General features: G+C 36.8%; 1 protein-coding gene and 1 pseudogene across 1 annotated transcript; both read left to right on the forward strand.

The window, feature by feature from the left end:
* Positions 1–24,659, forward strand: part of LOC141350776 (uncharacterized) — a 381,966-nt pseudogene that overhangs the window by 197,240 nt on the left and 160,067 nt on the right.
* LOC129426373 (uncharacterized) lies at positions 1,063–8,414 on the forward strand. Its single transcript, XM_073856581.1, has 3 exons — positions 1,063–1,904; positions 2,670–2,727; positions 5,435–8,414. The coding sequence occupies exon 3, from the start codon at positions 5,437–5,439 to the stop codon at positions 6,700–6,702; it is 1,266 nt and encodes a 421-aa protein (XP_073712682.1). The 5' UTR covers positions 1,063–1,904; positions 2,670–2,727; positions 5,435–5,436; the 3' UTR covers positions 6,703–8,414.

A 24,659-nucleotide genomic window follows, 5' to 3' on the forward strand; every position in this document is an offset into this window, starting at 1 on the left:
TAAACAATGTTTGCTGAAGGAGGTTATTAAAGCAACACTATGTAGTTTTTTTACCTTTAAATAATGTCTCTAAAATTATTTCAGTGATAGAACAACTTTTAACTTGACAAATTTTACTGTTGCTGCAACCTGAGCAGCCTCCTAGCTGCTACAAACACACTCTGAAAGTGGCGGTGGAGGGTAGGAAACACAGCCCCGCCCCTCCCCCTGCCTGCAGAAGAGTGTCTGATACTAGGCACTGTTGTGCTTTTCAACCACATGGGGGAGCTGTAAGTCATTTTTACATTGAAACTACATAGTGTTGCTTTAAATATACAGGTTTCTCCATGTTTTATATTTAAAGGAACAGTATGTAAGAAATTTATATCAATTAATCATAAAATGGCCCTGTTATGTCACTAGACATTAAGAAATCATTTTCATTTCAAATACTTATATCACTGACAACAGTGGTTCGGCCAGGATATTGTTATTTAAAAAGTGGAGTTGCAGCCCTCAACTGATGTTTATGTTGTCATGTTGTGTATTAGCCACCAGTTGTGTGATTGCAATACCAGTTTTGGCCACAATCCTACATACTGTTCCTTTAAGCCATGGTCGCTTGGAGCTGGGGTTACAATTGGGATTTGGATTAGGATGCCATTTTTATATAACACCACCAAGTTGTTCTGACCCTAAACCCAATCAACAATGGTTTAAAAAACAGAAAAAATTGATAAACCAATAAATAAAACGACAAAAAAGACTTGGCGTATGTATTGCACAATTTTCACCCTTTGTTCTAATACCCGACTCCGTGAGACTGGGTTCGATAATGTGTCTGTGTATACAGCAGAACTTATTGCCATTCTGGTAGCACTTCATTAGGTGGAGGATGTAAAACCAATGTTAGCAGTTATCTGTTATGCAGCGCTTTCAAGCCTTGCAAGTGGACTAAAATCAACTAGATATTAACTAAAGGTATTATATATGATATTCTTGCAAGTTTATTGAGAATAGTAATAAAAGTCCTATTATGTTTCTGTGGGTCCCTGCTTATGTGTGAGTGGAGGCTAATGAAGGGGTTGACAAACTAACTAAGCAAGCTTTAAATCATGCAGATGTTGACAACAAGTGTCTCTTAGTAAAAAAAGAGGTCACTTGTAATAAATGGCAAGAAGCATGAAATATTGATATCAAGAGCAGACATCTTAATAGCATTAAGCTACTTGTTGGAAATGGAAGAAGTGCATTTAAGAACAGAAAATAAGATATCATTTCATGTCTTCGAATCTGACATTCTGGACTAAATAATTCCCTTTTTAAAATATGCAACTGGTAAATGAAGACATTGTGATCAAACAGAGACAATAGAGCATATTGTATGTCAACACAGTATGAAAATAAAAAAAACCCACTTATTTAGGAAATGGAAAAAATGGGCTTAAAAACTTTTTGGAATGTAATTTAGAGCAATAGAAGAAGTATAGAGCCATTATAAAATGAGTTAAAGAAATCGGGTTATATGGGATAATTTAGTGATTTATTCCTTTCATGTCTGTGCTCCACACTCCAGTACAGCAGGTGGCGGTAGTGCACCATAAGTTCAGTTACCAACCGCCATAAAACTCCAGAAGAAGATTCGAATCAAAAGATCCGTAAAGGTTTTGAAGCCTCGAATCAGTGTTTAAAGCGATCACCACTAGAGTCTGATGTCGTCACGTGTAAATGCTTATGTGTACATTGAAATAATTAATCCGTCTTCGATTATTTTATTGGTTTGTCAACAGAAGACAGGATTTATTAATACGCTAACCGTTAGCAGTGAGATGAAGTTGAAAATCTGATCCGGAGTCACTGTTGTCTCTGGAGCAGGGATTCATTGTCATAAACATCTCCTGACTCATACAGTTGTGTACTTTGAGGTAATGTCCAGCACGTTTAATACCAATATTATTCAATGTTTTTACTAATGTATTATGAACCAGTTTACTGTGGAGATCGAGGACTAAAACAGAAGATGTGCGCTATTCAGACAACTTTAAAATTAAATCACTTCTTATTTTAGTTCTTATTTACCTTTATATTTAGTAACGTTAGGGGGAGGGCGGTGTATAAACTAAGGCTTTTTTACTTTGGCTCTATCATTCAAAAATATTTGCGTTAGATATAATATGTCCCGGAAACTGCCCCTTAAAGTTTGTTTGTGAGATCTACCGTTATCGTACACCAGAAGTGACAGGAGTGCAAACGTTACCTCGGTTGGGGTTCATTATGAACAGAGGGTTTGTTGTAACACCTGCTAGAAAATTTAGTTTAAACACAAATGATTTAATCAAATTCTGTTTTTATATACTAAAGGTGGATATTATTTATATATCTGTCTATAATATATAGATATTCACACATTCATCCATCCATGGTCCTTCATCTAACCGTCCTTGTATTATGCATAAAAAATGGCCAAAATGATTATTGCGAGTTATTTCCCCTGATATTGTGTTAACAGTTATCATTTCATTATCATTGTATACCTGAGGCTTAACCCTGCTGTGTAAAATGTTTTTCAATCCCAGCTATTAGTTATTAGGAGTTGCAAAAATGTCTCAAAAATCTGTTTTAATTCACAAGACAGTGATTAAAACTTGCATAAATAAAAATCTTGATGATGATTTCCCTCCATTTTCCAGGCCTTGACCTCCATAGAAGCCACACTTGCATTTGACCCCAAGGAATGCATCAAGTCAAGTAAGTTTTGATGATAAACTTGGATAAATATATTTGATCTATGGTATTATAGTTTAACTAGCAAAACCAAAATATCTTTATACAATAGCTAGCCAGTTAATCAGACATCTAAATGTAAGCTAGCACTATTATATTAACTTTTAAAATGGTTATTGTGCCACTACAGAATCAATTAAAGTTCGACTTACAATTAAATCAGTCATGACGTCCTTTTTAACATTTGTTTTACCTTGCATGCATGTCTGCTTATGACCAACCAATATGTTTATTCATGTTTGCATATGGTATAGTTTGTAAACATTTCCACAAATTTCCAAAAATTCCTAATAAGTTTCTCATTTAAAATATTTAAAAGTTCCCCAGATTAAAGGAATAGTCTACTCATTTTCAATATTAAAACATGTTATTACCCTAACCAAGAACCGTTGACACATCCCTCCACCATCTGTGCGCGCGCACGCAAGCGCTGGAGCGCGCCGCGACGCCTCGACAGCACGCAGCTTAGCCCCATTCATTTAATTGTACCATTTAGAGATAAAGTTAGAAGTGACCAAACACATCAACGTTTTTTCTATTTAAGACGAGTAGTTATACGAGCAAGTTTGGTGGTACAAAATAAAACGTAGTGCTTTTCTAAGCGGATTTAAAAGAGGAACTATATTTTATGGCGTAATAGCACTTTTGGGAGTACTTCGACTCGCCTGAAAAGTCCGCTCCCCGTCTCACTCTCATAATGGGAGAGGGAGGGTGTTACTGCGCCGAGTCGAAGTACTCCCAAAAGTGCTATTACGCCATAAAATATAGTCCCTCTTTTAAATCCGCTTAGAAAAGCGCTACATTTTATTTTTTATACCACCAAACTTGCTCGTATAACTACTCGTCTTAAATAGGAAAAACGTTGATGTGTTTGGTCACTTCTAACTTGGTTTGTTTTTTAAAGGGAACTCTAATTTTATGTGTAACGTTAGAGGGTTTACGTTAATTTAATTAGGATTCAGGATATGTGTCTGATCTTCCATTATATTTTTCGTAGCTTAGCCTACTGTTATAAACGAAAACTAAACCGCATACTATCCATGTTTATTAAGTAAATGTTCAATAACATTAATTTCAGTTAAGTCACCAAACATATTCTGATTTAAAAAAAAAGGAAAGAAAAACACCTTTCTTTGCATTGTTGCACTTCATTATTGCGTTTTAATGGAATAAGGAAGCCAGTAAGATTCGGTATTCGGATTCGAAACTTAAAATATTTTGAATTGCCAAATCATAAACAGTGGATTCGGTATTCATCCGAACCCAAAAGATCTGGATTTAGTGCATCCCTAGTTTACAACACATGCAATGCTCTACTACAGTTAACCCTTATGTTGTGTTCACGTCGTTATGGAGAGAATTTTCTTTTATCCAAAAATACTAGTTAATGTTATTGTATCGGACTGAAATTACTGCATTAACTATAACAATATCAATCTAAGATTATGTTTGTCTCTATTTTATTTTGGGGGGCTCAGATCTCCAATGAGGGTATAATAAAAAAGAATAAATAAATAAAATATGTATTTGAATACAGTGTACGGTTAGCCTATGAATAGTGGCATAGCTGGAATTTAATGGGGTGGAATTGTGTGAAGTTAGATCCAGTTAGGTGTATTAAAGGCGGGTTTTCTGAAAATATTAATTTTGCATCTTCTCTACACACCCCTCCCCCTCTTCCCCAGAAAAAACTCAAACAATCACGAACGTATATAAGCGTTCTGTAAATTTATTATGAAAATATGAGATTTACATATTTGTGAACATCATTCTGCCAAAGTGTGAATAATATGTAATCATGTAATCCATAAAAAGGTAACAGTAGTCTGATTATGAGTATTTTAAAATGTAGTTTAATCTAATTACAAGTACTTGATTTTTGGAATCTGGTTACGTAATTCAGATTACATGTAATCCGTTACTACCCAGCTCTTACAGGGCTCCAGACTGCAACCAAATGGTGGCATTTTGCCACCAAAATTTGAGAGTGTGCAACTGAATTTTACAATCCAGCACATGTGCGACCGGTAAATTTGACCCTTTTTTTGTGATGTGACACTGAATTTGAAACAGCACATTGTACTTTCTGCATCTATCATTAAAGTATTTATTAGTAATACAGTGGAAATTAGTAGAAATGTGAATATTTGGTTAGCATGTTGATTTACGGTGTGTGCCCCTAAGTTTTCTGGTTGTGCCCCTAAAATTTTCAGTTGGGGCCATTGTGCTCCTAGTGAAAAAAGTTAGTCTGGAGCCCTGTCTTATTATTAACTATATGTAATATTTTTGAACACATTTTTCATATGGTCATAATATATTCAACCATTTATTACATTGAATGTCCTTTGTCAGTTACATGACCGGTTTATTTAATGAACTTAACCTCTGTAGTACCAGTGCAGTGATTTCTACAGTAAAATTTCAAAACCAGTCCTAACTGAAAGAAAACAAGTTGACAAAAAGATAGAATCCAGTGTTTGGTGATATTGGAAACACCAGAAGTGTTATAGGGTTTTGAACACAGCACAAGAGTTAAACTTCAATAGTAGAAATTGACAATAGAAATGACATAATGTACTTCACAGTAAAAATAACATGAATACATGACAATCTAAAATGTGTTTTGTCACTCTGATTTATCAATATGAACTATTTACTGTCTTCATTTTAGATATGATGGAAGTGAAAGAGGAGAGTCAAGCAGAAGTGGATGAGAAACATCAGATTGTAAAAATAAACCATAATGTTTCACAGAAAGAAACTCTGAAGACAGAAGACATAAAGTGTGAAAATAGTTTCAGAGAAGATGAACGCCCTGCAGATCACAAGAGGACTCACAGTGAGAAGAAACCTTTCACATGTCATCAGTGTGGAAAAGGTTATCTTTTCTTCTCAAACTCTAAAGAACACATGAGGACTCGCACTAGAGAAAAAACACACACGTGCCATCAGTGTGGAAAGAGTTTTACAACTGCAAGTTACCTTAAGATACACATGAGGTCTCACACTGGAGAAAAACCTTACACTTGTCAGCAGTGTGGAAAGAGTTTCAGAACAAATCCTGCCCTTAAAGCACACACGAGGGTTCACACTGGAGAGAAACCACACGTGTGCCATCATTGTGAAAAGAGTTTTATAACTGCAAGTGAACTTAAGATGCACATGAGGACTCACACTGGAGAGAAACCTTACACTTGTCAACAATGTGGAAAGAGTTTCTCTGCTGAAAGTAACCTTAAGATACACACAAGAATTCACACAGGAGAGAAACCTTTCACATGCCATGAGTGTAAAAAATGTTTCAGAACTGCAGCTGAACTTAAGATACACATGATGTCTCACACTGGAGAGAAACCTTACACTTGTCAACAATGTGGAAAGAGTTTCTCTGTTGAACAGAACCTTAAGATACACATGAGGACTCACACTGGAGAGAAACCTTACACTTGTCATCAATGTGGAAAGAGTTTCTCTGTTGAAAGTAACCTTAAGATACACACAAGGATTCACACTGGAGAGAAACCACACGTGTGCCATCACTGTGAAAAGAGTTTTACAACTGCAGCTGAACTTAAGATACACATGAGGTCTCACACTGGAGAGAAACCTTACACTTGTCATCAATGTGGAAAGAGTTTCTCTGCTGTAAGTAACCTTAAGACACACACAAGGATTCACACTGGAGAGAAACCTTTCACATGCCATGAGTGTAAAAAGAGTTTCAGAACTGCAGGTGAACTTAAGAAACACATGAGGACTCACACAGGAGAGAAACCTTACATTTGTTATCAGTGTGGAAAGAGTTTCTCTGCTGAAAGTAACCTTAAAGCACACACAAGAATTCACACTGGAGAGAGACCTTACACATGCCATGAGTGTGGAAAGAGTTTCAAAACAAAATCTAACCTTAACACACACATGAGAATCCACACTCGATAGAAACCATTTATGTGTCAACAGTGTGGATATGGCAACAACATTTAGAAATCAGCTGAGGTCTTATTAATAAAACTGTCTGGAGGATCTTTACTAAAAGTCTACATACGCACAAAAGGCCAAGATGTCTGTACTTGTGTTCTTGTGGACTTGTGAAATGTCATCAGTCGCGGCCCAAGTACTGTTCCAATTCCAAGTTTACATGAAACCAAGTTCAAAAAACATCCCCTGATGTGTTCTTGATCCGCTCATTTGATCGAGGATACATCAGGAGGTGACTTGTGTGGAATCAGCCAAGTTTTCCAGAACTTCAAATCAGTTAATAAAGATATAAACATTTCCTCTGACAATATTGAATATTTGAGTTCAAGTTGATCAGCGGGCAGTCAGTGCCGTGTACACCACCGTGGGCAGATTCATTTCTGCAAATCATTCTGAAATTTCCGGCTGTCTCAGTGCAGCTGCTTTGTCCTTCAGTGTCTAAATGGTCAAACATGAAATATTCCCTTTGGATATATATCTGCCATTTTTCTGTCTCTTTATAATTCTTGTGGTCTTGTGTATTGCGGCAAATAGCAGGGCTCCAGACTAACTTTTTTCATTAGGAGCACGGTAGCACCCAACTGAAAATTTTAGGGGCGCAACCAGAAAATTTAGGGGCACACACAGCGTAAATCAACTTTAGTCAAACCGGTTGGCGTGTATATGGTCAGGTTGTGGTGAGATTGTGGTGGTAGATATTGAAGTTAGGTCATGTCAAGGGTTTATGCACTGAGTTACGAGAAAGACCTTGATCACTCAATTGACCATCCCACAGAGTCTCACCTGTGCCTCAAGTCCTATACAACAGATCTATGACCAGCACCTGTATACAGATGGTTCTAAAGATTCTGCCTCTACAAGAACTGTTTCTGCAGTGAATATCCATATATTTCAATACAATATCAGCAAAAGAATAACTGCTAATGCTACCCAGTCTCATGTAGATGCGTATAAATAGCATGAAATGTGAAAATTGTGCAATACATGCGCCAAATTCCAATTTGGCATGCATATGATGCGCCAGTCCTTCCCATTCACTTCGGCGGCGCATCTTTTTTTGTTGTTGTCTTTGTTGGTTTCTCTTTTTTTTTCTCAGTTTTTAAACCATTTTTGCTTGGGTTAAGGGTGAGATTTCAGATTTGCTGAAGGAGGTTATTTAATATACCGTGTGTCTCAATCAGCTCCCTTGTTCAGTAGTCAGGGCACTAATCAGGGAGTCGGCCATTTTAAGGGCTGTCTCAATCACAAAATCCGTTCAGTGCACTGGAACGTTCGTTCCCTAAAAAATGGTTTTGCCGGTTGTTGATGAGTAACAGCTGTGAGTGATCACAACACGCTTAAGCAGCCACGTGACAGAAAAATAAGTGAACATTGTCCCAATGTGAAGTGAGCTATGGTCCTTACCAGTGTCCGAACTTGTGTACACGATATACTGATTCACGACCTCGGGAGCTAGGGAACGAATTGAGACACACGGATAGTTGTTACTGCTGAAACCATCTATACAGGTTTCTCCATGTTTTTGTTTATATTTAAGCCATGTTCGCTTGGAGCTGGGGTTAGAATTGGGATTTGTATTAGGATGTAATTTTTATATAACAAGAAGTTGTTCTAACCCTAAACCCAAGCAACAATGGTTTAAAAAATAGAAAAAATAGAGAAACCAATAAGTAGAATGACGGAAAGAGATGCACCGTTGAGGTGAATGGGAAGGACTGGCGTATCATATAGATGCTGTAAGAAAAAATTATGAGGGCGTTGAAGGTCTCAATCAAAAGTAGTTTGTAGTAGTATGTAAATGGCTCAATATTAGGGCCGGGCGGTATGAGCAAAAATTCATATCCCAGTATTTTTTTTAGGAATGCCGGTATCCGATATATATCCGGTATTTCTTACAAAAAAGGATAAAAATGTTACTTGAAAGTCAAAGCCTTTATAATCTTTGTGACTGAAGTTATTGTACCATAAAGTTGTAAACACTCCCTAATAATCTATTTCACTTCAAATCAAAACAAAAATTATATACCATGCAGTACCATATAAAAAAAAATCATCTTTGTTAGAGCCTTTATCTTACCCAAAATTACTGTATGCTCATGTCCTTGATGGGTGGTAAATGAAATTTGTCATACCAAAGTTGTTTAGCTGGGTTTAGTTAACTTATACAAACCAGTGAAGTTCTTAATCATTTTTTTTTACTTTGTTTTGTGCACATGGGCATTATCATGTTATATGATCTTAATCTATAATATATTTATAGAAAAGTGTCCTGCACATACTATTGAAATTATTATCCATAAAATTAGAAACACACAATTCTCATTAATATACTGAACTGTCTGTAGCATTAGTAAACTCTGTGAACACAAATCTTAAAGTAGTCACACCTCTTCATTAGAAGGGGGTGTCACAGTCCTTTTGTCCTTTCAGTGTATTCCAGTCACAAAAACGGACAAAACTTAAAAACATATTATCCAAAATAATTAAGTTTATAGAACAGATGTGGTTCTGGAATCTGATTGGCTACGTGCAAACTGAAACTATAACGCGCACACATTCAGCACATTAAAGTGTCTTTGATTCATTCACACACATCCTCCCTTATTATTTCTTAATAATAATCTCATTAATTCACACTAATAGCTTCATTGAAGCAGCACAATCATTCGTTACTAATTCTAAAGTGACGTTTTAAAATTAAATAACGGAGACTTGTTTGTGGCTGTTATACTGGGCTTTGAATCTGAGGAGAAAGTTCACCACAAAATAAAACTCCTTCGGAGTTTCTGTTTTATCTACGCACTTGTCCCGTCGAACTAAAGTATAAACGCAGTATCTCTCACCTGATATTTCTATAATAGTGATGAGGAATAACTGCAATAGCGTATTAGATAAATAGGTGTTGTGATGGAGCGCTCAGACATGTTGTTGGGATGAAAGCACACATATGCAGTGGTAACTTGATTCCAATGATCTCTCTGTAAAAGCAGGTTGAGGAGACATTTTATTTTAGTCTTGAACTCAATTATTACAATCCTCCGAGTGCATGCAGCCGCAGTTTTTGAATGTCTACATTCATGAGGCGCATCTTAAGAGTCACAAAGTTTCTGCGTGCTTCTCCATGTCGCGTACTTGCTGTGACGGGCGGGCTCGCGCAGAGCGCGTGTATGCGCGCTTATGTTGCATTAAACCATATCGATACGAACGGTATTGGCTAATTCCGCATCGCGTCGGGAACCCATATCGATATATTCCCTAAATCCGATATACCGCCCAGCCCTAGCTCAATTCCTGACAGTCACCTAAGGAGTACTTAATCAAATGGTCGAATTGTTCTGAGTGCTCACCCAAGTGATTGGATGATGTGTAAACAGATGTCTTTAATTATCATAGACCCCCTTTGACCTGTGTTGGTTCTCGAAGTCTCACTTTGCTCCCATACTATAATTAAGATAATATACATTTAAGTTATATTATCAGTGTATTGCTTGGACTGAGATTACCTCTATAATAATCAAACCTTTTAGGGGGATGAGCTTGTTTTAACACCTAAGTTGGAGAGGAATCTGTTTAGAGGCAGTCTGTAATTCTTACAATGCCAAATTGGAATTGGATGAATGTATTGCACGATTTTCACCCTTTGTGCTATTTATACTCAAAAGGTTAGTAGTTATCTGTTCTGATTCATATGCAGCACTTTCTAGCCTTGAAAGTGGACTAAAATCAGGCAAGATATTATATATGATATTCTTGCAAGTTTATTGAGAAATAGTAATACAAGTCTTCTTATGTTTCTGTGGGTCCCTGCTTATGTGTGAGTGGAAGCTAATGAAGTGGTTGACAAACTAGCTAAGCAAGCTTTAAATCATGCAGATGTTGACATAAAAGTGGCTCTTAGTAAAAAAGAGGTCATGGCCCTGCTAAAAACAAATATACACCATCACATAAATTATATTGGTTTTATTGGAAATTTTATTGGTTCTAATGGAATATGGCCCAAAACACAATACAGTGTATTGGTTTTTGTTGGTCTTTAATGGTATGTATTGGTTCTAATGGAATATGGCCAAAACTACACTACAGTGTAGTGGTTTTAATGGTAAAAGCTAATGGTTCCTATTGGTATTTTAATTGAAACCATTAGAATTTTCTATAATGGTTTTATTGTTTTTTTCAGCAGGGGGAATATTGATAGCAAGAGCAGAAATCTTAATAGCATTTATCTACATGTTGGAAATGGAAGAAGTGCATTTAAGAACAGAAAAGAAGATATTATCATTTCACATCTTGGAATCAGACATTCTGGACTAAATAATTCCCTTTTTAAAATAAGAAAGTATGCAACTGGTAAATGCAAACATTGTAATCAAACAGAGACAATAGAGCATATTTTATGTCAACACAGTATGAAAATAAAAAAATATCACTTATTCAGGAAATGGAAAAAAATGGGCTTAAAAACTTTTTGGAATTACTGTGGGCAATATAACACAAAATGAGTTTCATTTTCAACCTCTCCTAACTCGCACAGTCTACAAAGTCTGTCCTCTTCCGGAGTTTGAGTGAACCGACCAGTTTCTAAGGCCAGGGGAAGGATACCAGTTCTCAGTTGAGCCATCAAAGATTGTTGATTTCTTGTCAAGTTTGCCTTTACATACAATTCTGTTTCATATACCTATTTAATTTGTATGTAAAAAGCTACACACATGGGTGTGTTGTATATAAGTCAGCATTTCAATCACAAATTTAGCTAGGAAAATTCTAGAAGAAAGTTGGGAAACTAGACAGATAAAGGGATCAGGTTTTGCATGAAAAACTAATATATGGGCAATAGAAATTAACCTGGATAAAAGAAAGTATGGACCAACTCTTACAATATTACCAATTAAATAATGTCAATGTAACAGTAAGTTTGAGTAGGGTAGAAGGGAAATCGCTTATTAAACAAGCATGTAAAGATATGTGGCAGATATCTTGGGACTCATGTATGAAAGGAAGACATTTTTATAACATACAAAGTAAATTAAAGCAAAATAATATAAATCATAATAATTAGGAAGGAATATACAATATTTAAGAGATTAAGAATGGAACATACTAGGCTCAATGCTTATATCATAGGTAAACACAATACATGTCTTTGTGATGGGTGTAAGGAAATGGAGACAGTGGAACATGTTTTAAGTGAAGGGGCTAATAAGGGCAATAATGAGCTTCTTAAAAAACACCGCGGTAATTAATAGAATTTAACTAGATTCATGCAGATTATCTTTGTCCAGTACAGTAGGTGGCGGTATGCACCTTTACAGTTGGTTAGCAACCCGCCAGTAAAACACAGAAGAAGAAGAAGAAAAAGCTACACACTCCAGTACAGCAGGTCGCGGTAGTGCACCATAAGTTGGTTTGCTAATCGCCATAAAACTCCAAAAGAAGAAGATTCGAATCAAAAGATTCGTAAAGGTTTTGAAGTCTCGCGAATCAGTGTTTAAAGCGGTCATCACTAGAGTCTGATGTCTTCAGTGTAAATGTTCGCTGTGCACTGAAATAAATAAGCCATCTTCTATTTTTTTGTATTGGCTTGTCAACAGAAGACAGGATTTCTTAATACGCTAACCGTTAGCAATGAGATGAAGTTGAAAATCTGACCCCGACTCACTGTTTTCTCTGGAGCAGGGATTCATTGTCCGGACAGCGTCATAAACATCTCCTGACTCATACAGTTGTGTACTTTGAGGTAATGTCCAGCACGTTTAATACCAATATTATTAAATGTTTTTACACATGTATTATGAACCAGTTTACTGTGGAGATCGAGGACTTAAAACGGAAGATGTGCACTATTCAGACAACTTTAAAATTACATCAGAACTGCATCTGTATTTATCACTTCTTATTTTAGTTCTTATTTACCTTTATATTTAGTAACATTGGGGTAGAGTGGGGTACAAACTAAGGCTTTTTTTACTTTGGCTCTATCATTCAAAAATATTTGCGTTAGATTGCGTCTATGTCCCTGTCCAGGGGCCCGTTTCAGAAAGGTGGTTAAGTGCAAACTCTGAGTTTGTTAACCCTGAAATGAGGGAAACTCTGAGTTTTCCGTTTCAAAAAGGGAGGTAGGTTAAACCTGAGACAGCGGTGTAAGTCAAGCCTGTTTCAGAAGGAGAGGTAACTTATACTCAGAGTCTGTTTCCGGAGTAACATACTCTCTGAACCTAACCTGAGGGCTGTTTCATAAAACTAGATTACAGAATAAGCCAGGCTTATTTTGTTAAGTCTGGCTTATTGCCGGGGGATTTTGTTTCATAAAACAAACTTGAACTAGTTCAACCCCGGTTACTATGGAAACTTATGCTTGCAAACTAGCCTGGTCCGGAGCAGGCTAACTGTCAGGCTAAGCCTCATTGTTGCTTAACTAGACTTCCACTAACACTGAAATGTAAATGCAATAATATTACAGCTGACTCTTTGACATTTTATTTGACTTTATTAACCACTATTAATCTAACAATTAAAGAAAATCAACTTATATATTAAATTTGATAAATTTTGTTACAATAATAATTAATAAAATATAGACATGTGTTTCATAGTATATTATAGGCCTATCAAATGTTGAATATAAATGATAATCTTAACTAAGGATAATAGTTCATTAACAAATTTAAGATGTATCTAAATTAATATAATTGCAATATAAATATATATATATATATATATATATATATATATATATATATATATATATATATATATATATATATATATATATATATATATATCTTTTTTTTAAGATTGTCTGTCACACAAAGAGGAAATTTAATTTAAATATACAACACACAAAAGTCAAGTACAGTCATTTAATTTTTTTATGCTTGGTGTGCATAAAAATGCACATTATTTTAAAGATCTACAGTATTTGTATCTTTCTCTAGTTGTTACATTTTTCTTGAAATTAAAAAAAATTATGGTGTCTGCATGGCTGAAGGAATACAATATAATTATGTGATGGTATGCTCTTGGCATTTTGTTGTAATGAGTTAAAATTCTTTTTTTATCACAGAGAAGATTGTTAGTGTCCTGCATACAATATTTTTTCAGCTCACAAGGCTTGTACTGACTTACAGTATAATGTGCTTATACCTCAGGCTTTTCTTCAACTGATCCTCACCCTGTAACCATTCATAAAACTCTGTTTATCTATCAACACCTAACACTACACTGTTAAAAATATTATGTAGAACTTACAGTATTACTGTCAGCTGTTTGCCAGTAACTTACTGTAGATTTATATGTATGTACTGGCAACAGTTTGTTCAAAGTTAAATGAACATTAAACATTAACAAGTCTTTTTATTTACAGAATAAAACCATCAAATAACAGCCTCATGCAAAGCATTCTGGGAACCAAAATATGAAGGAAACAACAGAAAAAGGTTCATGAGGATTTCTGGTTCACAGGGTGCTTTGCATGAGGCTGTTATTTTATGGTTTTATGCTGTAAAATCATAGACTTGTTGATGTTTAATGTTGATTTAACTTTGAGCAAACTGTTCCCAGTGAATAATAAACCTTTAAATCTGCATAAGTTACTGGCAAACAGCTGCATAACTACAGCTAATTTTTTAACAGTGTGATAATAACCCAGTGGTTTAAAATCTCTCATACTCCCAGGGTTTAACATGATGACTTGTGGCTCTATAACGCACACATAATTTGCCATCAAAAATGTTTTGAGTAACATGTCAAGTAATAATGATTGGTCAAGAATATGTGTAACTAACATATATGATTTTACACAATCATTTCTTGTACTACTGTAAATTCAGAAATGCATATGCTGTTCACCCACCATGCTCTCAGTGACCCCATTTTTTTCTTTGAAGAACAGTTCATCTGCAGGAGTAAAGCTGTGCTGCTGATAGATGACAGTGCTCTCCTCATTGCCAGTTAACATCTTTGGCAGCTAACATTATGAGATAAGACACTTCTTCTAGCATATGATTATGCTTAAATCAACTACAGTTCTTATGACAATATATTTATATTTTATTTTCACCTGTTACTCTATTGTCCACTCAAGTTGCTGCTTTTGAAATGTACCCCCAAATAAAAAATAAATAAATGTAAGTTACATTTAAAGTTACTGTAAATGTATTAAAATCATTCATCTGCTAAATATGTATTATATAGGTTACTTAGTAAACTACAAATTGTCTTTTAAAAGTTAAGATTTGTGTTATTTTTAAAAAGTACAGCATATAAAAATTTGCAAAGTATAGCCACATAAGCATTGACGGGGCTCGAACCCGGATCCCCGCATGCGCTGCTGAGAGCACTAACCACTGGGCCATCATTTCTAACGGTGTTTCATTCGTTTAATGTGATCCATTTAACAACAACAAGACAATATATTTAAATTTAGTTTCTGCGTGCCGGGATTTAATCCATAAGGACTTTTCAACTATTTTATGGGTTTGTTTATTGCAGCAGTATTATAATTTTCAGTCAGAAGTACATTTTCATACATTTTTATCAAAAATGACCGCTTTCTCTTTAACTTTGATCGATTTGATCCACGCTCGACCTCTAGGGCTGCCCAAGAATAGCGTGCACGCGCAATTATCTTGACTAGGGAAATCTGGATCACATTAGTTGGATTGCGTAAGCTTCATTTGCCTTTTTTGAAACCGCTTTAGCCTCGCCTCATTTGTTAGGTTAATTCAAGTCGAGTTTGTAACTTTAATCCTCGCTTTTCCAAGCGAGTTTTATGAAATAGCCCTCTGGTCGGGAGCAGGTTTTATCCTGTAAACTCTGAGTTTCTTGTGGTCTCCTCCCCATTTTTAAAGGAGTAGTGGTGTTTAATCTTGTTAGTTGCTTTAGTACATTCATTCATTGTGCACATTTTTATCAGGTACACTGTAAAAAATTTTTTAGCTGTTTTTTAAGTTATAATTAAATTGCCAGTGCAAACCATTTTAACTTACGACTTTATATTTTTATATATTACACTAAACTTTCAACTAAACAAATTAAAACAGTAAATTGAAATGACTTGGCAAGCTAATATGATATACTTAGGTGCATAGATCGTCTTAGTGACTAAAATGTCATGTACTTTTATAGAGAATCTTGTAGATGATGATGTTGCATTCATTTGTAGAAAGTTAAATTTATGTCCCGAGAGGATTTTGAGACCCCGAGTGTTTTTTGTCATATCCGCTTACATTTATGTGAGCGAAATAATTATTTTTTGCAGTAATTTTAGATATATAAATATCATTATATGACTAATATCAGTCTTTGTGGTTCTCTTACATCTATACAGTTGGCTTGACATTTCTTACACATCTACTCGTCATTACCGCTGGTCTAGTGGGTAGTGCTGTGTGTAATAGTTGGGCCAGACGTACCGTCGGCGATCGGAGTTCGAATCCCGGCTGTGCGAATTTTTGTTTTATTCATGACAAACATTTGTAAAGTTCGTAGCCTTATATGACAAAGTATTATGCTTAAATTTATTTTAGCTGAGCTGCTGTCATCTTTTTGTCCATGGGATTGCATGTGCATGTAAATGAATATAATAACGTACAGTCCTCAGTTTATTTACTTCGGATATTTATGTTGGCTTGAGAAAGCCAACATACTGTTGTTGCACTTAAACTTATTATTATTATTATTATTAGTGGTGCTTGCATTTATGCAAGGCATCACTATTATTATTGCTCAGGGATATTATTATTATTATTCTTATGTCTGCACACTTTTTCGGCGCGTAACTCGTCCCGCACGGTTTGCCGTAGTCCCATGAAAGAGGGCTCAAATTGACCGCATTATTGAGGAGATGGTGGCTATGACTTTTATAAGCGATCGGGTGCAGGATTTTCGAAAGGGGGGCGAAAAACCACCCGAAAAATCCCATTGACTTAACATTACGCCAAACTTTGACGGGTCATAGCTCCGCTCTTGGATTTTGTAGAAACATGTGGGTTACATTATTTGAAGAGGCTGGTAGGCTCTGTAAGAACATACATCACATTGGGGTGTAAGTTGTACCCCTGGGGTGTAAGAGGCGCCCAAAAGTGCCCCATTGACTTATAATGGGGCAGGAAACATGCCCATATAAGGAAATAAAAAAGTTCCAGATGGGATATCTTCGCTTTACAATGTCGTAGAGACATGGGGGTGGGCTCATTTTATTCAGACATCCAATCAGTCTATCAGGATAGTATCAGAGCTATTAAGCCACGCCCCTAGCAACCACTTTTGAGCACACTAGCAACATAAAATTCAAACAGTTATATCTCGGCATCAGAATATCGTAGAGACACGGGGGTTGGACCGTTTTACTTGTGACTCAGAGTGTAATCAGTGGCCACATCATTGGTCACTCCCAAGCCACGCCCCTAGCAACCAAAATGGGCACCCTAGCAACATAATAATCAAACCCTTATATCTCCGAATCAGTATATCGTAGAGACACGGTGTTTGGTCTGTTTTACTTGTGACTCAGAGTGTAATAATTGTCCACATCATTGGTCACTCCCAAGCCACGCCCCTAGCAACCAAAATGGGCACCCTAGCAACATAATAAACAAACCCTTATATCTCCGCATCAGAACATCGTAGAGACACGGGGGTTGGACCGTTTTACTTGTGACTCAGAGTGTAATCAGTGGCCACATCATTGGTCACTTCCAAGCCACGCCCCTAGCAACCAAAATGAGCACCCTAGCAACAGAATAAACAAAGCCTTATATCTCCGCACCAGAACATCGTAGAGACACGGGGGTTGGACCGTTTGACTCGTGACTCGGAGTGTAATCATTATGGGATGCCAATTTTTTCCCTAGCAACCAAATACAGTACCCTAGCAACAGAGTAAACAAAGCCTTATATCTCCGCATCAGAACATCGTAGAGACACGGGGGTTGGACCGTTTGACTCGTGACTCGGAGTGTAATCATTATGGGATGCCAATTTTTTCCCTAGCAACCAAATTCAGTACCCTAGCAACAGAGTAAACAAAGCCTTATATCTCCGCATCAGAACATCGTAGAGACACGGGGGTTGGACCGTTTGACTTGTGACTCGGCGTGTAATCACTATGGGATGCCAGTTTTTTCCCTAGCAACCAAATACAGTACCCTAGCAACAGAGTAAACAAAGCCTTATATCTCCGCATCAGAACATCGTAGAGACACGGGGGTTGGACCGTTTGACTCGTGACTCATAGGGTTATCACTAGTGGATGGCAATTTTTTCCCTAGCAACCAAATGCACTACCCTAGCAACAGTGTAAACAAAGCCTTATATCTCCGCATCAGAACATCATAGAGACACGGGGGTTGGACCGTTTGACTCGTGACTCGGAGGGTAATCACTAGTGGATGCCAATTTTTTCCCTAGCAACCAAATACAGTACCCTAGCAACCGGATAAACACAGCCTTATATCTCCGCATCAGAACATCGTACAGACACGGGAGTTGGATCGTTTTACTTTTGGCTTGGAGTATAATCATATATGGTCCCCAGAATTTTGCCACGGCAAGCACCACACACATTTTCTTCAGGAAATGTACCTATCTAGTTATTATTATTATTCTTTTTCTTCTGAGACCAAAATTTCTAACTCTAACTCCTCCTAGAGCTTTTAAGCTACAGCCACCAAACTTTGCACAGACCTTCAGTCTGATCTGAGGAGGTGTGCTATATCTTTTCTAAGGGATCGGACTTACGGTTCTCCTAAACCGTCCGATCAAACATCCCAAAAAAGTCCCATAGACTTACATTCATAGAATGTTTAGGCTGAGTGTTTATTTTCAAATTCTAACTGTCAACTCTCACTCATACAAATACATTACATCATCTCTCAACCTCTCTCAGTCTATCTCTGTCTCACAAAACTCACTCAATAGCACAGACAAACAAAACTACACACACACACACACACACACACACACACACACAACCACACAGACACACAATCACACACAACTACACACAGACACACAACTACACACAGACACACAATTACACACACAAACATAAAATTATATATTACAATCTTTCACAATATCAGACTGTCACACATACATACACACACACACACACACAATCACACACAGACACACAACCACACACAGACACACAACTACACACAGACACACAATTAAACACACAAACACAAAATTATATAAAACAAACTCTAACAAAAACAGACATGCACACACACACACACACACACACAAACACACACACACACACACACACACACACACACACACACACACACACACACACACACACACACACACACACACAATCACAATCACACACAGACACAGACACAAAACCACACACAACTACACACAGACACACAATTACACACACAAACACAAAATTATATATAACATACGTCCACAAAAACACAGACTCACACACGCACACACACACACACACACACACACACACACACACACAACCACACAACCACACACAACCACACACACACACAGACACACAACCACAAAATTACACACACAAACACAATATTACACACCCAATCATACTCACACAAACACACACATAAATGTCCCAACTGCCCTAAATGCCCCATCTGCCCCATTCTGCCCCAAATGCCTCAAATAACCTAACCGCCCCATTTTGCCCCATTTGCCCCAACTGGCCAATTATGCTCCAAATGCCTCATCTGCCCTAAATGCCCCAACTGCCACAAATGCCCCAACTACCCTAAATGCCCCATCTGCCCCAAACACCCAATTCTGCCCCAACTGCCCTAAATGCCCCATCTGCCCCAAATGCCCCGTCTGCCCCAACTACCCAATTCTGCCCAACTGCCCCATTCTGCCCCAACTGCCCTAAATGCCCCATCTGCCCTAAATGCCCCATCTGCCCCATTCTGCCCTAAATGCCCCAACTGCCCTAAATGCCCTAAATGCCCCAACTGCCCTAAATGCCCCAACTGCCTCATCTGCCTCATTCTGCCCCAAATGCCCCAACTGCCCTAAATGCCCCAACTGCCCTAAATGCCCCATCTGCCCTAAATGCCCCATCTGCCCTATTCTGCCCAAACTGCCCTAAATGCCTCAAATGCCCCAACTGCCTCATCTGCCCCATTCTGCCCTAAATGCCCCATCTGCCCTAAATGCCCCATCTGCCCTAAATGCCCCATCTGCCCTAAATGCCCCATTCTGCCCAAATTGCCCTAAATGCCTCAAATGCCCCAACTGCCTCATCCGCCCCATTCTGCCCCAACTGCTCTAAATGCCCCATCTGCCCCAAGTGCCCCGTCTGCCCCAATTATCCAATTCTACCCCAAATGCCCCAACTACCCTAAATCCCCCATCTGCCACAAATGCCCCATTCTGCCCCAACTGCCCAATTCTGTCCCAACTAACCCATCTGCCCCAACTAACTTAACTGCCCCAACTGCAGCTCCATCTATTACTCTCAGACTAGGCTTTCTCAAGCCAACATAAAGTTTGTTCACAAACTTTAACCTCATCTAGTTTAAACTAAATGTACGCATTTACTAGAGTAGCAATTTACAAAAACAACTCTTTTCTTTAACATATATGCTCGTAGTTGCTGTACACTTGCAGTAACACTTTCAGTTTTAGTAGTAAAAATGATTAAGACATCTTTGTCACGTACTGTTGCCATGGTAAATCGTAATATCTGAGCTCTATTGATGATGGCTTTTCATTGTGGCTGTGCACGCGCTTAACTCAGAGTCAACCTACTCAGAGTCGATTGAACTAACTCAGATCAGCTTTTCTGTAACCGAAAACTCAGAATTTACTATATCAGAGTAAATAAACTCAGAGTTCAAGTTTAAACTCAGAGTTTGTTGAACCTCCTTATTGAAACGGGCCCCTGGAGACTGCCCCTTAAAGTTTGTTTTTGGGATCTACCGTTATCGTACACCGAAAGTGACAGGAGTGCAAACGTTACCTCAGTTGGGGTTCATTCTGAACAGAGGGTTAAAGGGTTTGTTGTAACATCTGCTAGAAAATTTAGTTAATAAGTTATTCAATCAAATTCTGTCTATATATTAAAGGTGGATATTGTTTATATATCTGTCTATAATAGATAGATATCCACATTCATCCTCCCATGATCCTTCATCTGACTGTCCTTGTATTATGCTTAAAAAAAGATAATTGTGAGTTTTTTCCACTGATATTGTATTAACAGTTATCATTTCATTATCATTGTATACCTGAGGCAAAATCTGTGGAAGCTGTGGAAAAAATGTTTTCAATCCCAGCTATCAGTTATTAGGAGTTGCTGACATGTTTAAAAAATGATGTTATGTTTTAGGTATCAAGACAGTGATTAAAACTTGCATAAATAAAACCTTGCAGCATAATTTTGTTTAAAACATCAAGATTTAAGGTAATTTTAGTTTAAATTCTACCCTTAGGTGAGATAATATAATGTGGTGTCTAAAAATTAAGCCACCCCCCACCCACTATCACTCTCCTTGAAATAAAGAAATCCTCCATATATCATTTAAGGGTGTTGATTTATTCCCCTCAATTTTTCAGGCCTTGACCTCCACAGAAGCCACACTTGCATTTAACCCTATAAGGACTACATCAAGTCAAGTAAGTTTGATGATAAACTTGAATAAATATATTTGATCTATGGTTTTATAGTTTAACTAGCAAGATGTGTTTATGCAGTAGCTAGCCAGCCTAGTAAATCAAATATCTCAATATAAGCTAGTACTATTATAATAACTATAATAATGTTTATTATGCGTTTGTGTTTCTTAAAGGTAACACATTTGATCCTGAAACATTTTTAATGCTGGTTAAAAGTCTCCTCACATCTAGGGATGGGTACCGAAACCCGGTATTAAACTGGCCCTGGGGCAAAATTATGAAAGACTGTAGCAAACATTTGGACGTGTGATGACCGTTGAAAAGAGACGTCTTTGACGTCTTCTGGCCGTGAATTACACGTCTTTTCTGCACGTCCCTGGACGTTTAAATGTGCAGTCTTTTGGATGTTTAAATGTGTTGCTGCATAGTTTAAATGTATGTTTAAACCCGCATATAAAATAATTATACACCCATTGTGTTACATCGTGAAAGGCAATCAATTGTCTTAAGGTTTAAACACATCTTCACAAAGGTTCAAAATCAGTTAAAAATTGGTCCAGTCAGACCTGAATGTCCATAAAACGTTTTAATCACGTGTACTTCACAAACACTTTAAAGAACACATTATTTGTGGACATAAGCAAAAAAAAAAGAAGGAAGCATGTTCTCATTTAGCACTTTTTATTATTTGTACCGTTTAACTATAATAACAATTTCAAAATACTTGGGATAGTTCACCAAAAAATTAATATTTAGTCATTTATTCCCTCTCATGTTACAAACCTGTATACCTTTCTATGTTCTGCTGAACACAATTTTTTTATTAATTATTGTATAAAAGATGTTCTGCTTTAAATAAGTGTTAGATCAGTTTTTGGGTAAACAGCATTTGTCTCCTCCCTCTACCACTGTGGTGCCCACGAGAAAGACCTTTAACTAGGTGCGTAACTGTGAAAAAAATTAACAGGACATTTCTGATAAAGACAGGTGTGCTGTGATGTCCCCTGAATAGATAAAGCATAGAAATAAAAATTACATCAATATACAATAACAAGTTTTTAGATCAACATATTCCCCAAATTACCTTGAATAACATAATACAAAGGTGTGCCTTTAGATGCCCCCCCCCCCCACATACACTATGTGTTAAACACTTCACAACTACTCATCTACCATGTAACAAGTGCTATGAACTACTTCTCATCAATAGGTTTTGGTGACAAGTAATGGCTTACACTGAAATTATGTTTTGATTTCTTGTTTTCAGTATGGCTGACTGTTTGAGCCACTACGAACATTAAAACTTCTGACAAGTGATGTGTGACAGATTCAAGAGAAATGCATACACGTTCATAACGTTGTTCATGCAGTTTCTGACAGAATATCCACCAACTCAGACAGTTGCTGGACCTAAATGTGAAAACAATTGAAATAATGTTACAGAAAGATAGATAAAAATATATAAACATGTTCTTTATGTCACAAGTTACGCATATCAACTCGTTATCAACCTCTTTGATGTATTCATAATGTATTCATAATGCAAAATACACGGTCATATAGCATTTCTTACTTCTTGCATTTGAAGCTGAGGCCATAGGTGAAGAATCAGGACGTCTCCATTCTGTTATTTTTTCGTTGTGTTACCTCACCTGTACAAATATAGTTAATTATATGGTAGTGTAAAATATTAAAGTGTAATACTGCATTAGTTATGAAAACAGCTGTCTGAACTTTTAGTTCTTTGTTGTTGAGCAATGACATTATAAGCTCTGTATTTGTTACTATTAACTCAGATTCAGAGAAATTTACATTTCCGTTTATACTCTAAGCTGTGTTGTCACTAATGTAGAATCTAGGGCTACACGATAAATCACATGCGATATCATGCGCATATCATCAGTAAAGCCATTTTTGATTTTCATATCAAAATATATAAAAGTCTTTTTTGAAAGCATGATTATTTTTCGTAGTATTAAGCAAAGCAGTCAAAAACTTACAACTTAATGTAGGGTAGACAAAGTCAGGGGTCGGGCACGTCTCATCCAAGTGTGTTGGACACAAAACTTGATCTTTAGCACAAGCAAGGAGATATGACAGATTAGAACATTAACAAATTTGTAGACTGTTTAAGCCATATCTACACAATTCATATCTACAGTTTGCCATACCTTCTTTTTTGTTGTTTGTAGAATCTGCAACAATAAAATCATTACAATTCCATCATGCCAAATAACTTCTCTTTCAGATAATTTACTTTCTGAAAGAAACTCTCAAAAGGCTACATAAATAAGTAATAACTTTGACTGTATCATTAAACATATTTATGGTATACCATGTATAAGTTCAGAGTAACTTTTTGGCTACTAAGTTAGCTAATTTTAGTCATACTCAGTGTGGAAAATTCTGGCAACGTTTATTTAGGTTCCTTCGTCAAACAAGTAAAACTTAAAGGAACAGTATGTAGGATTGTGGCCTAAACTGGTACTGCAATCACAAAACTTGTGGTTAAAACTGGTACTGCAATCATACAACTGGTGGCCAATACACAAAATGACAACATAAACATCAGTTGAGGGCTGCAACTCCACTTTTTAAATGAAAATATCCTGGCCAGACCACTGTTGTCAGTGATATAAGTATTTGAAATGGAAATTATTTCTTAACTCTTTCACCGCCAGCATTTTTTTTAAAAAGTTGCCAGCCAGCGCCAGCGTTTTTCATGATTTTCACCAAAGTTTAATGCCTTCCAGAAAATGTTCTTCTTTAAATATATAAACATACAATATACCAAATGAAAGAACAGACCCTCTGCTTTCGAACAACAAAAAACGTTTTATCCTACCTTAAGTGGTTCTTTTGTAATCAGCTTTTGAATATGGGTAGGTTTCTGCAAAAACACCACATTTTGAGCAAAAAGCAGAGATAATTCTATTTTTGTGACAGACTTTTCATAGAGATCACATTCAGAGCGATCTTTAAAACAAACACGGACATGCAGCCGCTTGCCATAGGGCAATACTTCCGGGTTTAAAAAGTTGCTGGTGGATAATAGCGGTATTGGGGAAAGACAGAAAATCTCGTCATTGGCGGGGAAGCGTTTTCTCTAATGGCGGTGAAAGAGTTAATGTCTAGTGACATATTAGGGCCATTTTATGATTAATTGATATAAATTTATTATATACTGTTCCTTTAAGCACGTTAATCAAATAATACAAAATGTACCCGAACCCAATAGTAGATTTTATATAATATATAGACACAACTCCTTCGTAAATTCACCCTCT

This window comes from Misgurnus anguillicaudatus, chromosome 19 (genome assembly GCF_027580225.2).
Source record: "Misgurnus anguillicaudatus chromosome 19, ASM2758022v2, whole genome shotgun sequence".
In the NCBI taxonomy this organism is placed as follows: Eukaryota; Metazoa; Chordata; class Actinopteri; order Cypriniformes; family Cobitidae; genus Misgurnus; species Misgurnus anguillicaudatus.